We start from the raw sequence: 16,048 nt of genomic DNA, 5'->3' as shown, positions 1-16,048 counted from the left end.
TTCTGGAAGCTTGCAGGATTTTCGTGCAATAATAATTGAATAGGTATAATTTTAAAGAACATTCCATCACTTATAAAGTTTATTACTTTTATAACCGTTGCTTTCTAAATCTGAATTAGCATTCTTTTGGGAAATCGTGAAATATAGGTTGTTTAAAAAAATTATTTTGATTACATAAATATAACGATTTTATCAATCGCAGTGGTCAAAATAATAATAATAAAACAATTAAGTTAATAAACACACCTAGTCATATTTGAAAAAGAACGGTTCTTTTGTTTTTTAATTCTATCATTATAGCTTGACTATATAGATATAAGTGAGTATGTGGTGACTTGAGTGTTTTATTTTTTTAATGATCTGTGTTTTTTCATATATGGGCAATTCCACGTGAGATTTCAGTCGACCTTTTAAAATCAACCAAAAATATTTTTTTTCTATTCTGATACGAATTTTTTTTCTTTTTTGGAAGCTAAATTTTTGAGTAATGAATTTTCAAAATTTCCTTTTTGTAAATATAGATATATTCTTAATGTCAGATAATTCAAAAAATATTACTTCTTTTCATTTTTTGACAAAAGGAAAAAAGTTTTGTTTTTCTCTCTACTTTTCAATAATTAAAACAAAAATTTTTATAAATAAATTAAATTTTTTTAACTTTGGATATGATAAATTTATATTTTTTTTAAAAAAACATACCTGGAAATGCTAAGAAGGTTTTGCAAAAAGTTTCAGAGTGGGCCTGACTATAGTTTGATGGATTTAAATCGATAAATAAATGATTAAGCTGCCCGTGCAGGTCGCTTATTGGAATAACAAGAAAATATAAACAATGAAAATTTCAAAATCAGCTTCTAGGGATGTCTTAAGAATTTTACCCCCTTTCCTTTAAGTTAAGACTAAGAACATTAAAATTTTTTTTCCTCTTGACAAAAAACACGCAGTGCAACAGCATTTTTATTTCTGGGATCGCATAGGGTGATTTTTATAGGTTTTTTGATGCCGAACGCGAATCCGTAATCAAAATTGTTTCATCACCCTAGATTTTTGAGAAATTTGACCTTGAAAATTGAAAAAAGGCCTTTTTTGGGGTACTTTTTGGTTTTTTATCAGGGTATAAAAATTTTTCCTATAGGGTTTTCATTATATGCGTACGAAAGCCCATATCCTCCTTAACAATTTCCAATTTGGACCATTTAAAACTATATCTATTTTTCGATGAGTTATCTTTGTTTCAAGTTCGCGTCGCATCGTAAAATCATCAAAAATGCCGTTTTTGAGGTATTTTTTTGTTTTTTATCAGGGTACAACAATTTTTTCTACACGGAGAGAGAATATATATTAAATTTTGTAAAAATATTTTCAAATTGGGGAAAAAGTGCGACAAAGCGAAATTTTGATATAAAAAATACTAAACTTTAAAAAAACTTATGTGAAATTTAGTATAATTATATCAAATATCAAGAATATTAATTAAATTCTAATATAACTTTAATAAATTTCACAAAACTTTTTTTAAAGTTTAGTATTTTCTATATCAAAATTTCGCTTTGTTGCACTTTTTCCCCAATTTGAAAATATTTTTACAAAATTTAATATATATTCTCTCTCCGTGTAGTGTTTCTATGATATGCGTACAAAAGCTCATATCCATCTCAACAATCTCCAATTTTGACATTTTAAAAATATCTATTTTTCGATGAGCTATCCTTGTTTGAAGTTCGAATCGTAACGTCATATGGGATAACAGTGAGAAAAATATTAACATAACATTAATATTATTAATATTAACCCATTAAATCTCAAGCAGAAACCAATGATTTACTAAAGCGAAACTTACATTCTTAGGAAAATTAAAAATAAATTGACCATTGTTTTTTTGTTTATCATTTCAAATTCTTTAACAATAATTTAACAAAAACAAAGATAATACTCATCGGAAAATATATATTTTTAAAATGTTCAAATTGGAGATTGTTGAGGAGGATGTGAGCTTATTTCGTATATACGCATATCATGAAAACCCCAGAAAAAATTTTTGTACGGTGATAAAAAACCAAAAAGTATCTCAAAAACGTCCTTTTTCAATTTTCAAGGTCAAATTTCTCGAAAACCTAGGGTGATGGAACAATTCTGATTACGGATTCGCATTCAGGCATAAAAAACCTATAAAAATCTCTCCCACCCTATGCGATCCCAGAAATAATAAAAAGTGAAATTCTGTTGCACTGTGAAATGAAAAGAAGCAATATTTTTTGAGTTAGATTGCATTCTCAGGATCAATTGAATTAATTTGCCTTTTGCAAATAGACAATTAATTTTCAAGTACATATGGTTTCTCCCCTAAAGAACACACAGCAAATTTTTCGAGTATTATTTACCTTATGCCACAGTCGCGAATTTTTTGCAAGTCTTGAAATAGAAAAATGAAGTATGACTCCATCGGTTTCATCAAGCCCAGGGCCGGGTTAAATTTCCTAATTGGTCCCGGTCAAAATTTCTACACATACAATTGTGCTTAACTCAAAATCGCTCGATGATCATGAAGAATGACAGTGCGTCGTGAAACGTGACGCATATAATAATGAATAAACTTTATAAAGCACATGAAAACTCGTACAAGACGAATCGTCGTGCAATTATTTTGAAAAGAAATACAATAAATCGAGGAGAATGACTCATGTCACTCGAAACTTGAAACTGTAACGCGATAGCTTCAGTACTCGAGGCAGATAATCCTCAACGTGGAATATCACGTGCGGGATTCGCCATATCGAAACTTTGGAAATAAATAAGGGAGTTCTCGTGTTCGGTCTCACCCTGGCCGAAGCCTCGGAGCAGCGGTAAGAAAGCGTCCTGCATAATTCATAGCCATAACTTAGGTACAGTACGTTACACGTACGCCTGCATGTGTGTGGTGGTTGGCAGGATCGATGTTCGAGGTGGTTCGAGGGCGGCGCGAGTAGGCGAGGTTGAGTCTTCCCCGAGGTGCGCTCATTGGCGGCGGATGCGCGGCTCGTGGTGTGGCCACGCTCGCGGGGCGGGAGTATCACCTGCCTCGCGTGGTGGTGGCCGCCGCCACAGTCTGCCACAGTCTGCACTCAACTTCAGCCTCGAGGCCCTCGGAGCGTCGCGCATCTTCAGTCCGCCTCAATGCACCAGTGCGCCGCTCGAGTGAGATGTTGAGGTGAATCGTCAGCAACTGACGTTCGTTGCAGCACTTGAATGATGTTGGTGCCATCGGACATGCTTTCCGCCTCCACGAAGATGGCCTACCAGATCAACAAGTACTTTGGAGAGCGGGTCATGACCCGCAAGAACCAGGTGGCCAAGACGATCCAGGAGGTCTGCCGAGTCGTGCAGGACGTGCTCAAGGAGGTGGAGGTGCAGGAGCCGCGATTCATTTCGTCCCTGACGGACTACAATGGACGGTTCGACGGTCTGGACGTGATCTCTCCCACCGAGTTCGAGATTGTCATCTACCTGAATCAAATGGGTGTGCTCAACTTCGTGGACGACGGCACTCTCCCTGGGTGCGCGGTTCTGAAGCTGAGTGACGGAAGAAAGAGGTCCATGTCCCTGTGGGTGGAGTTCATCACAGCCTCCGGGTATCTTTCGGCGCGGAAGATCAGGTCCCGGTTCCAGACCCTGGTGGCTCAGGCCTGCGACAAGTGCGCCTACAGGGACTCGGTGAAGATGATCGCCGACACGACGGAAGTGAAGCTGCGAATCCGAGAGCGGTACGTGGTGCAGATCACGCCGGCCTTCAAGTGCGCCGGACTGTGGCCGCGCTCGGCCTCGCACTGGCCCATCCCCCACATTCCCTGGCCGCACCCGAACATCGTGGCCGAAGTGAAGGCCGAGGGCTTCGACATGCTCTCGAAGGAGTGCATCGGGCTGCAGGGCAAGCAGTCTGCCATGGAGGGCGACGCCTGGGCTCTGTCCTTCATCGACGCCGAGAACCGGCTGCTCCAGGGCGCCAGCAGGAAAAGGTGCCTCAGCATCCTGAAGACCCTGAGGGATCGGCACCTCGACCTCCCGGGAAACCCCGTCACCAGCTACCACATGAAAACACTCTTGCTCTACGAGTGCGAGAAGCATCCGCACGAGGCCGAGTGGGACGAAACTTGCTTGGCAGACCGAATCAATGGGATCTTTCTGCAGCTCATTTCGTGTCTGCAATGCAGAAGGTGTCCCCATTACTTTCTTCCCAATTTGGATCTCTTCAAGGGGAAGTCGCCCAGTGGCTTGGAGAACGCTGCCAAGCAAGTTTGGAGATTAACGAGGGAACTGTTGACCAATAGCCGAGCTTTGGAAAAATTATAGTCCGCATTTGAATTTACGAAAATTATTATTTATCAATTCCAAGTGTTTTTACTCGAACGAAATCTGTGAAAAACTGAAAATAGGGTTTGCAGAAGCCATTAAAGCAGTACTGCATTAAATCAGTGTGTGTTAAACATTTTTCCCAATATTCTATATTACCTACAATTTACATATAGCCAAGACGTTGTAAAAACTGAACTGCAAGAAGAACTTGGCATATACACGCGCGCGGAATATGTTTCCGAATTGAGCTAAAGCTGCAATTTAAAAAAGTAATTAATAATATGGTGCTGTGATTGGATCGTGATTCATCGTGATTCATGCTCATGCCAATATGCCCAAATTAGTGTCGTGTTTCAAACGCTAAGAGCACATCAGTGAAAGTTGTTTCTTTAGTGGGAAATGTACACAAATTGATGACAAGTGGAGTGGGTGCTTGGTGGATTATAAACAACAATTTAGTGATGAAAAAACTGTTTGTTTATATAAGTTGCAGGAACAAAAAACAAGTAAAACTTTGCTTCCTTAAAAAATCTTGCAACACAATTTCCCTTATATATTATGATCTGTTGTAATCTAATTACTGAGAAAAATTAATATGGGATTAGTCGATAGTCGAGCTAATATGTTTATTCTAAATTATTAAATTTTAAATAATTTTCAATGTAAAAGAAACTAGTCATAAAATTTAATAACTTTGTTAAACCATCGTTTTTAATGTATACACGTTCAAATATATTTGTACAAAAAATCTTTAATTGCAAATATTCTTTTTGTTTCGAAAAATTTTATTAATTTAAAAAGGTATAATCACTCGACTAACGATAAAAGAATTACATAACCACGTTAAAATAATAATAATTTCAATTTTAACATGCAAAACTGTGTGTTCTTTTGACAAAAGTAAAAAATTTCTTTAAATAAAAATAAAAAAATTTTAAACAAGGGCCTATGTTAATATTTTTCTGGAATTGAAAGTTAATCAGTAATGTGGTTTCCTTTTTTAAACAAAAGCTTTTTTCAACTGAAAATGAAACATTTTTTACATAAGATTATTTTATAATCAATAATTTCATTGAGAAATTAAATAATTCCTTTATATAATTAAAGAATACATTTGATTCTCTTGAAAGCTATAATTTACTTGCCGTTAATAAGTTTTGGAGAAATATGAAATATTTTGTTGAAACAAATAAAAAAAAATTCTGAATGCATTTCGTTAAAAACAAATATTATGGAAAATATTTATTAAATATTATATATATATATATATGTATATTTATTCGCAAAAAGAGATTCAGACTGTATTATAAAACGGACATCGTTTGGGCATTTAATGACAAACTGATTAATTATAATAGTTCCTTTTGTAATATTTAATTAAATATTTATAAAAAGCGAATAAACGAAATAAAATTTGTTTACTCTTTAAAGAGTTATTTATTTGTTATTGTGTTTTTGTAAATAAGACACGAGTGAGCATTTCTATTTTGCGACGGCAATTTTGTCGAATATTGTCAAACAATCTTCAAAATATATGGATGCGCATGAGTGGATTAAAGTAAAAAAGAGAATTATTTTTCGCAACAGCGAATTTTTCATTGAATATTTGTTTTCGTCGTCACTGCAATTGTAAATATGATTCAAAATATTTATTAAAATGTAACAAAAGTAAAAATACAATGATATTTATATGCAAATGATGATTTTTTAATGAATTCCTATTTCTGTAATCGTTATTTGCACCATAATTTAGATTTTGTTTTTAATGAATAGAGATGAATCTTCTTTTTTGCACAAGGGGATAATTAAAAAAATTAATACTTTTTCACAGTTATTGAAGGATCTTATAATATAGTTTTTCCATTTGATTGAAATTTTTATAAATCTTTTATAAAATTTTGAACATAATAGTGAACGGAAAAATGTTTGATAATATAACTCTAATTTTTGGGAATAATAAATGTCACTATTTATATTCCGGTTTATGTATTGATAAGCTAATTGGTCTCTTCTATATCTTAATGGTTTCTTGTACATAGAAACATTAACAAAACGACAGGCACTCAAAGTTATTGTTATTCGTGATATCATTCCAGAAGAAAGGCGCGTTTTACTTCTAATTGCGATTAACTGGTAACATGAATGGTTTCAGTAATTTTTTTTTTAAATTCGGTATTAAAAATAACTATTGTAGGAGCTGTCGCTTCTTATCTTTTTAAAATATTGTTAAATACTATAGCAAGCTTTCTAATATGCAATATACCTCCACATTATAACAAACAGTTGTTGTTTTACACATCTAAAAACAACCAAGTTTAAGCCCATCACAGCTATAACTATATTGTATATTGATTGATTGATTGACAATTATTAATCATATATATATATATATATATATATATATATATATATATATATATATATTGAGTCACTGATTATCTGTTAAAATTTACTGATCTGCAGTATATAGAATTTCACTGATTTAGATTTAGAGAGTAAAAGTGATAGGCAGTGCTAATTTTTGGAACACTTTTTTCGTAAAATATTTTCAATAGATGAAGCTTATATTTTCTGGAGAATTCTAAAGCATATATTATATCATAAGGAAGAGAGGGCGCAGTGATGTCCAAAAATTTGTAAACCTCTATTTTTAAAATTAATTTGTATATAGAAAAGACAGTAATGTTATTTCTAACCTCACATTTTTAAATTATAATCTTCCAAGTGTTTTTTTCTACAATAATTTTTACAATATTTAGACTTTTTCAAAAATACCGACAAACTAGCCCGGCGATAATCAATAAGTGATCTAACATTAATATGATAGTCAGATTTCTCAAACTTTACACAGGAAAAAAAAGTCTGACTCCGTTTACACCTTAAATTCAGCCTCAAAAAGAGGCTGAAAGTAAAACTTTTTTTTTTAGTGTGTAATTATATATACAAAATTGGAGCACAAAATCGAACTGCAAGTTGAAGAGAGATGTTTTTTTCTAAAATAAAATGAGGAATGTCTGTGAGGTGCAAAAGTGATAATATTTGTTAAATTAATTATAATTTACTAGTATTTTATTATATTATTATTAATCGGAAAAATTTTAGAAAAAAGATTAACCTCTAACAATACTAATATACCAAGCCTGAGAAACTCTAAAAATGTGAATCAGCGTCAAGTCGCTGATTGAGTATATAGCTATAAGTACACTGAGAAAAATGGAGAGTCAAATTCAGAGGTTCAAAAAGTGTATGTTTCCTAGGTTGCTTATGAAGAGAGTTGAATAGTCCTTCTAAAATAAATTTTGAATTGATAATGGGAATCTACTTGTGTATTCTCTCCCATTATATCTGAGGGTTAAAAGTTGCGCAGAAAATGTGTACGATCTGATGCGCGCGAAATTATTTTTCTGACATTTTATGTATTTAATTTAGGGGTTAGGTTGCCATATTTATTCATTTCGCGCCGGATAAGGAAGGGATTTCTCAAGATGGTTAATTTGTCCCTCTGTTATAAACTCATTTTCCCTCCAAGAGAAATGGCACGAATATCTGTCAATGGTGTATTTGAACATTTAGATTGTTATCCAATAGCTAACTCTCAAATATCAACGATTTGTCCCTCCAGATGTTTAGTCCAATACTCCAGTTTTCTCAGTGTATGCAGTTCATTCACTGATTTTTCAGTCTATATATACGCTGATTGAATCAGCGACACACTTATCGCTATATCGATATGCTATTCGCCTATTCTCAGCGATTTTCCGATGATTCAAATTATTTAGAGAGCAAAAAAACATTAAATAAAAAATGTTTCTGATGTCAAATAATGAAAAATAAATCTTTAATGAAGCAAAAACTACCATAAACATAACCTACAATTTTTTGCAACAAAGGTTCCTTTCACAGTTGATTTTTACACCTTTCTAAAATGTCTTTTTCTTTTAATAAAATTTTTATTTTTTTATATTAAGTATACAACTGCTGATTTTTAACATGATTGCTTTAAATTTAGCACATTCTTTGCTATTTAAATTGAGCAAAAAAATATGATTTGAAATTAAACAAAAGCTGTCTTTAAAATGCTGCATCTTAAATTAAGGTACCTTTCATTGCTGACAATAAGACTTTTTTTACTGTGAAATATATAGGTTTCTTAATTTGAATTATGAGGCTGAGATTGCAAACATGACAAATTCATTTAAGAATGTGATTTGGATTTCATAATTAAACTGTTTTAACGGTGTTAAAAAGTAGTTGCGGGTCTATTTTGGGTTCGCCTTTCGCCAGAATCTATCCTACTAGAGACAGATAAATTTCTGATGAAACCTTTGTGAATGAGGGCGATTGAAATAAGCGATTTATGCGCGCGGCTTTTCAAGATTATAAAAACGTATAGTATATGTGCGTAAAGAATACGTGCTTACATTAAATGATTTTACAACCTTTAGAATGTGAGGAATGATTTATCACGAGTTGGGACACAGGAACGCACTCGCAAATAGTCCCAAGTCCAGGTACTTGTTTTTCATCGAGATTAGCCAGGCGCGTCCCATTCGATCTTTACCACCGGCGCGGCGCGTCACGGTCGTTGGTGTCTCTTAATTTTATTGGCCGTTCGGCCTTACAGGTCTCATGATAAAACAAGAGAAAAAGATATTGCTCAGGGCCTAACCGGTAATGCGACACTCCACTTTTTTCCTCTTTTTGCTTCTTTTATCAACTCTCTGCTTTATCTTTCTTTCTTCTTCCATACATAAATAGCAACGTTATTCTTTTATCCTTTTAAAATACAATAACATTCACATTTATGGTACTAACAATGCATTCTAACTTTTCTCAACTTATTTCTATCCTTCTTCTTTCTAAAGGAAATCGCTCATTACCATTGCTATATAAGAAATATTTGCACTGCACTTAATAATATAACACAAGCATGTGTAGCACTTACATCTTAAACATATACGCAGTTTCTTCTCAATCTGGTGAGCGTAAGGCTGGGTGTTTTCAACCCGCAGTAATGATTTCCTATTTAAATAATATAAGAAAGGCTTGAAATCATTCTGCAGAAACATACAAAGAATGGAATGCAACAAGAAATTTTGAAATTGAGCTTTGATGCTAACCATTTTGAAAAATAGTCTTTTTGCGATTTTAAAATATCAAATTTTATGCATTAATAAATATAAAACAACTATAATTTTTATAATACATTGTTGTAAAAACATTTTTAAACAAAACTTTTTATTAAATTATCACTTAACTAGCTTATTTCTGCAAAATTATTAATTAATTTAACAATAACTTAATTGATGAAAGCTTATTGTTAATGCCAAACTGACAATCTAGGTCTGCACAGTCAACTTCTCCATGACAATTCTGTGAATTTGAAATGAAAAGTTTGTGAAAAACAAAAAGTATAAAAGCACTTAACGAGATGTAAAATATTGAATTTTCACAGCATGAATCCTTTAATCGAGGCCACTTAGACTTAAGGTATAGATATCGACGCGATGTGAAACTGCGCAAAGTGTTTTGGTGTAAATAGTGCATCACGAGGATCTACGATTCTCAAAGTTGTTTGAGCTTTATGAGCGAAACCACTTAGTATATCGCTTTTGTGAGGTGGGGTCGTCGCGTTTCATGTTTAGGTAGATGAAATATTGATGAGAACGACAGAGTGTTTACTGTTCACGAACATTCTATATGTATAGTCATCGTCATGAATAATTTCGTGCATTTTTATTTTCATTATCAGGTGCGTAATAGCAAGGGTGGCCTCTAAGAATATTCGAGATACCAAAGCTTTAGTAAACTCCAGAGTAGAATCTATAATGGGAGAGTGTCTAACACATTGTATATGCACTATTGCACTGAAAAAATTTATATTGTTAATTTTGAGAATGGTTAGACTGAATGAAACATATAATATTGCCTATGGCTGATATACCAACAAACGTTGGAATTAACCATAAAGGACATTTTTTCAGTGTGACTCATTTTAAAGATGAGAACTAGTTGTAATGATGATAATAATAATAATAATTATAATTACACGACTCAGTATAATATCTCTGCTGCGAGAGTATCCTTTCTTAAAAAAGACATGGAGTGGAAAGGTCGAATGTATCGAAAAGTATCGAAGTAAAGAATGGGCAATGAGAATGTAAAATCTTAATAGAAGGGTGTTCTTAAAATTATTTGGACATGTGAAGGTGGCGCTGCAGTCGTATGTTATTTAAAAAGAGCGCGAATATATGAATTTTATTTTTGTTAGGACTCATAATAAATCTTATTTTGCATTGTCAAAAAAACGTCAACATTTTAAATATAAATATAAGCAAATTTTTAACTGAAAAAATTTGAATATTATAATGCCTGTATTATAATTAATATTATTATTAATGAAATAATGGACTTGGACAATGGACATATAAAAACTAGCACCGTAGACGGCCGCTTGCGGCCGTCGGAGGAGCTAGTAGTATATAAAAAGTTGATTATTTCAATTCACAAATGCGATAGTTTTCCACTTCAAAAATGAGTTTTAATTCGTTTTTTCCAATGCGGTTCAAGTTACTAATAATCTTTTTTATTCAAATATTACCTAATGTATTATGCTTCAACTTACGCCTAATTTTGATACATTTTTTAAGCAGAAAATAACTGTCAAATGCAATGAATCTAAAGATTAAAAAAATATTTAATGTTATTTTACAGTCGAGAGGGAAAAAGTAAGTAAAGTTTTTTCAAGCCAATCGAAAGTGGATGTCAGACTGATGTCTAATTTAACACAACACTATATGAATAAGATGGTTGAATAGAATATAAAGGGTGTCAATGACATCCGGTGATCTGGTTAAGGTCCTGCTGAGAGGAGCTGTCGAATAACTTGAGCCTTTCAAAGTGATCATGTCGGCACACTTTGTATTTCAAGAGTTTATAAAATCGAGTCTAAAAAGTAAAACATTTGCCGAACAATAATTGTGTCAATGAGGCTTTCATATTAATACAGCCACTGGTTTAATTGATTTAATATATATATATATACTCTTTTAAAAATAGCATCAGGCAATTAAAAAATGTTTTACAATTATGAAATTATTAATAAAACTTAAATATATTTCTTTTCTATTCTTATTGAGAAATTTTCATGGCTGAGTAAAATTGAAATAAATGATGTTGGGCCACTCGATTCGATGAATTTCGTGCGAGGGAAGAGATCGTTTTGTTTTGCAAGGAAAGAGGGTCCCTATACATAACATTGAACACGCATCTTTTGATGAGAGTCACGAAGCCCTTTGGAGCGAGATCCGAAAAATATAAAGAGTAATTTCAGTGAGTTTACAGTCAAAACATTATCTTGTCTCGTCAGTCAAATCATGTTGAATATCAAATAAAACGAATTACGATAATTGAAAAGCTTCTGCATAATTGTGTATATTACTATATGAGAATTTACGTAAAACTGTAAAAGTAACTTGATTCGCACATTTTATACAAAAGTATTCCTTATGTATATTAAACCTGCTTTTCTAATACACATTTTTAATGAGATTTTCCTTTCTCTTTGCATTAAATATGGAAGTAAAATATATAATTTTGGAGTTTGCACACGCGTGCTTTGAAAACCCTTTAAAATACATCGGACACTAAACGAGTAACCCTTTTAGTGACACTCTGAATAATAATATTACAGATGGGGAAGGGTTAAAACGAGGCTAAAAGCTAACCTTGATCACTTGTCAAGTGTCTAATTTGCAAAATTTACAAGTGTTATTAAAATCATATTCATATTTTCACACAAGTTACGACTCGAAAATTATTTCTATACTCATCCCAACTCCGGTCGCAATCAAGTCCTTTTCAATTTATTTATTTTAGATACATACACTGTTAAAAAAGATTGTAAATTTACAATACTTTAATACAAAAAGTGATTGAAAATTTACAAATTTTGTATATGAAATAATTTCAAAAACGCGTGTTTGAAAGATTTGTAAATTTACAATATTTTCAAACAGAAGTGTTTGAAATTTTCAAAAATTTTTGTATGGATTAACTTCAAATACATATGTTTGAAAGATTTGTAAATTTACAATATTTTCAAACAAAAGTGTTAGAAATTTTCAAAAATTTTTGTATGGATTAACTTCAAATACATATGTTTGAAAAATTTGTAAATTTACAATATTTTCAAACAAAAGTGTCTGAAATTTTCAAAAATTTTGTATGGATTAACTTCAAATACATAAGTTTGAAAAATATGTAAATTTACAACTTTTTCATAAAAAAGTGTTTGAAAAATTTATGTGTAAAATAATTCAATACACATATGTTTTAAAATATTGTAAGTAAATTTACAACTTTTTCATTGAAAAGTACTTAATTAAATTTTTTTTGAGTTTTTATACGAAATTGCTTAAAACATATGTGTTTAATAATTCTCTACATTAGTTTAAAACATTATTTATAAGTAAATACATTTTCAAATGTTGAAATAACTAAAATTTTTTTTAATCAGTTTAATTAGTTTAATTTGCCAAAACTTGTTAAGAGAATAAAACATTTTGGATGATATAATATAATTAATTAATATAGTTAGATATTTTGTACAGATTAAAATTTAAAAACTGATAAATTAAATAGAAAAATATTTTTCCATAAAAAATCTGCTGTTCATAAAGTATTGTTTAAATATTTCTTAAACATCTTAATACATATCATAAATTTAACAGAAACGTGAAGAGAAAAAAAGTAAAGAATACAAGAATCGGTTGGTGAAGAATTTTAAAGATATTGAATCTTTAGAAATTTAGAAGAAGTCAAAAAAAGGGAATGGTCCACATGTTTCTTACTACTGATACTTTGCAAGAGATTTTCATAGCCTCCCTTGGTCGAGCGCGTCTAGGCGCAGCTCCCAAGGTTGATGGCTCCATACAAGACACACTATACACAGACAACACTATATACGACTAAGGGTTCAAATCGTAGTGTCAAATTTCCGTAAAAATGCCAATAAAACTTTTTTTTTTAATTAATTTACATTTATTGTAACATATCAAAACACAATATAAACAGTTTAGATTTTTCATTTAAATATTTAAATCGTTTTGGTATTTCAAACAGATTTGTTTGAAATTTCAAACAAAACTGTTTGAAGTTTCAAACAAAACTATTTGAAATTTCATTCAAACACTTTGTATTAATTTTCCAAAGAATAATTTGAAAATTTTAAAGAAATGTGTTTTAAAATTTAATAAGAAAATTTGTATTAAATTTAAAAATGTGTGTTGTAGTTTTTCAAAATTGTATATGATAATTGCTTCAAACATTTTTGTATAAAATTTGGAACAAAAATTTTTAACAGTGTATATCCTAATTTTAACGTAAATAAATCAAAATTCAACCGTCTTTTGATAAGCAATGTTCATTCATTATTTAACAGTTATTAAAATTCTTTAGTTAATTACTGTTTTTAATGATGGCAAGTAATATGAAAATCGATAGCGAGTTGCGGGCATCGCATAACATATAGCGCATATTTATTACTAATGGAATAATAATAAACATTTATCATAGACAAATGGATGCGCTAATTGAATTTGCCATCTTCATTACATTTATAATTTCGCATGGGTTTCGTGCTCTGATCAAAGGTATACATAAGAAAATTACTAATATAACTTGAATATGCAATCGATTCCAATTCCGATGCAAATGCACACCATTCAACGAATCTTGCATATGCTGGCTGCTAATTTTATAAAATTTTATTGCACTATATTTTTTTCCTTTTAAATAAATTGACGTCTTGTATCATGTTTTCCAGCAAGTCTTATAATATTTTCAATGAAATACGCGAATTTAATTTTATTATACACTTTTTTCTTCTTTTAAGTAAAATTGAATCGTGCGAATTTCAAAAAAACTCGGCTCAACTCGGTTTTTTGGAATTTTGAAAAAGCTTTAATGTTAAAAGTTTTTTTAATGTTTTGAAAACAGAAAAAGTCCCCTTTTCGAAGCTCATGGAAGCTTTTCGAAATGATGAAAAGGAAAAACAGCTAGAAATCGATTGATTTGCAGTGGCGTGTGAACAACACATCACTTGAAATGAAATCCAAATTTGATTAGTTTTGGGCGTCGGGAGTGGGCGTCCCCCACGTTACGGAGATTTATGTTTCGGCACTCGCCACTGCTCTATACTGGCTGTACCAAACGAGTAGCAGAGCCGGATGGAAGATGAGCAGACACGAGAACAAGGGGCGGAAAAGCCGGAGCCATCACAGACTTCCTCGCTTTTCCCAGGAGGGCAACACGAATCTCTAGTTGGAAAAAAACTCTAATTCAAAGGAATTGGCTAACCTACTCAGTATCAGAAACTCCATATACTTGCATTCAATATATAGAACTGCAGTCAATCCGCTCAATATGGTATGAATAATATCAGTAATTATTTTGACAACATTGTGTAGCAAATAAGAACAGTTGGGCTCGCTTACTTACTTCAATCCATTTCGCATTTTTGGGACAATTAATTTACGAATTAACTTTGTGGCGATCACGTGGCCCAACAGTCACATGCTGTTAATGTTAATAAGTGGATTTTCATGTTTATGCACAGAGGTGATCGTTTTATTTTATGATAGCAATCGGATAAATTTTACAAACCGCGACTGAAGATTTAAATAATGAGTGTCGAAGAAAATGAGTAATTACTTTAATTTCATGTAAATTGTAATACCAATTTCAGCACAAAGTGAAAAACTGAAGGTTTCAAAAACAGTAGTTTATATGTAATTTGCTGAAGGCCGAATTCATTCATCTTTTATGAGTTCTAGTTGGGAATTAACTTATTCTGTTCAAGTTTATTTGTATAAATAACAAGTAAAAGATATATCTATCAAACAATATAAGTTTCAAACTTTCTATTTATTTTTCTTATAAGTCAATCGCGATCGTCAATTGATCGAAATCTTGAATTATTCAATAATTCAATTAATTGGGAACATTTTACAAAGCTGCACTGTAAATCACAAAAATCTGAATTGATGTCTAAATGTTTGTATCCAAAAGTATAATAAGTTTATAATTCATTAAAAAAGCACCCTCCTTCCTAATGTTCAAAATGTACGTGTCTTTTTACTTTGACTCTAATTTAATATATATAAATAAGACTTGTAAAGTAGCCGCAATAATTCAACACGCTAATACATCTATTTTTAAAGATTGCTTTACGAATTTCTATGCAAGAACGCTACAGAAGTAACTCTTGGGATGAATGTATCCTTTTTCCTAAAATATTACCGCGTCTCTTATACATATACAAATGATTTCGTTTTTTCTCAAAGTCTTATTCTTCCCCTATTAATTTTCTTTTGCTTAAATATACATTTATATATACACAAACTCTCATCTAATTTTTATAATATCGTTTAAAATTAAATTTCCATATAATTGAAAACATCAATTACCTACATAATATTGAAATGTATAAATATATGATTTTTGAATCTATAAAAACAGCTCCTATGAAGAAATTAACAAAAATTTGTTACAAGAATAATAATTATTATTTAATATGCATTTTATTCTGAAAGATAGTTAGAAAGTTATTTTACTCAACAAAATATTCTCTGCAATCATTTTGATATTGTATGGAAAATATCTTATTTCAAAATTATTTAACAATTAAAATTTGTATTGTTTATGATATTTTTGAAGA

At 31.4% G+C, this 16,048-nt stretch overlaps 2 protein-coding genes across 7 annotated transcripts in view; one reads left to right on the top strand and one right to left on the bottom strand.

Moving 5' to 3' along the window:
- Positions 1 to 16,048, bottom strand: part of LOC122505964 (neurobeachin) — a 170,280-nt gene that overhangs the window by 42,908 nt on the left and 111,324 nt on the right. The window lies entirely within an intron of this gene.
- Positions 2,856 to 6,026, top strand: LOC122505968 (protein mab-21). The gene has a single exon (XM_043617885.1). The coding sequence runs from the start codon at positions 3,226 to 3,228 to the stop codon at positions 4,324 to 4,326; it is 1,101 nt and encodes a 366-aa protein (XP_043473820.1). The 5' UTR covers positions 2,856 to 3,225; the 3' UTR covers positions 4,327 to 6,026.

This window comes from Leptopilina heterotoma, unplaced genomic scaffold (genome assembly GCF_015476425.1).
Source record: "Leptopilina heterotoma isolate Lh14 unplaced genomic scaffold, ASM1547642v1 Lhet_381, whole genome shotgun sequence".
NCBI lineage: Eukaryota > Metazoa > Arthropoda > Insecta > Hymenoptera > Figitidae > Leptopilina > Leptopilina heterotoma.
The sequence above is the reverse complement of the archived record's forward strand: the minus strand, read 5'-3'. Positions and strand labels throughout refer to the sequence as shown.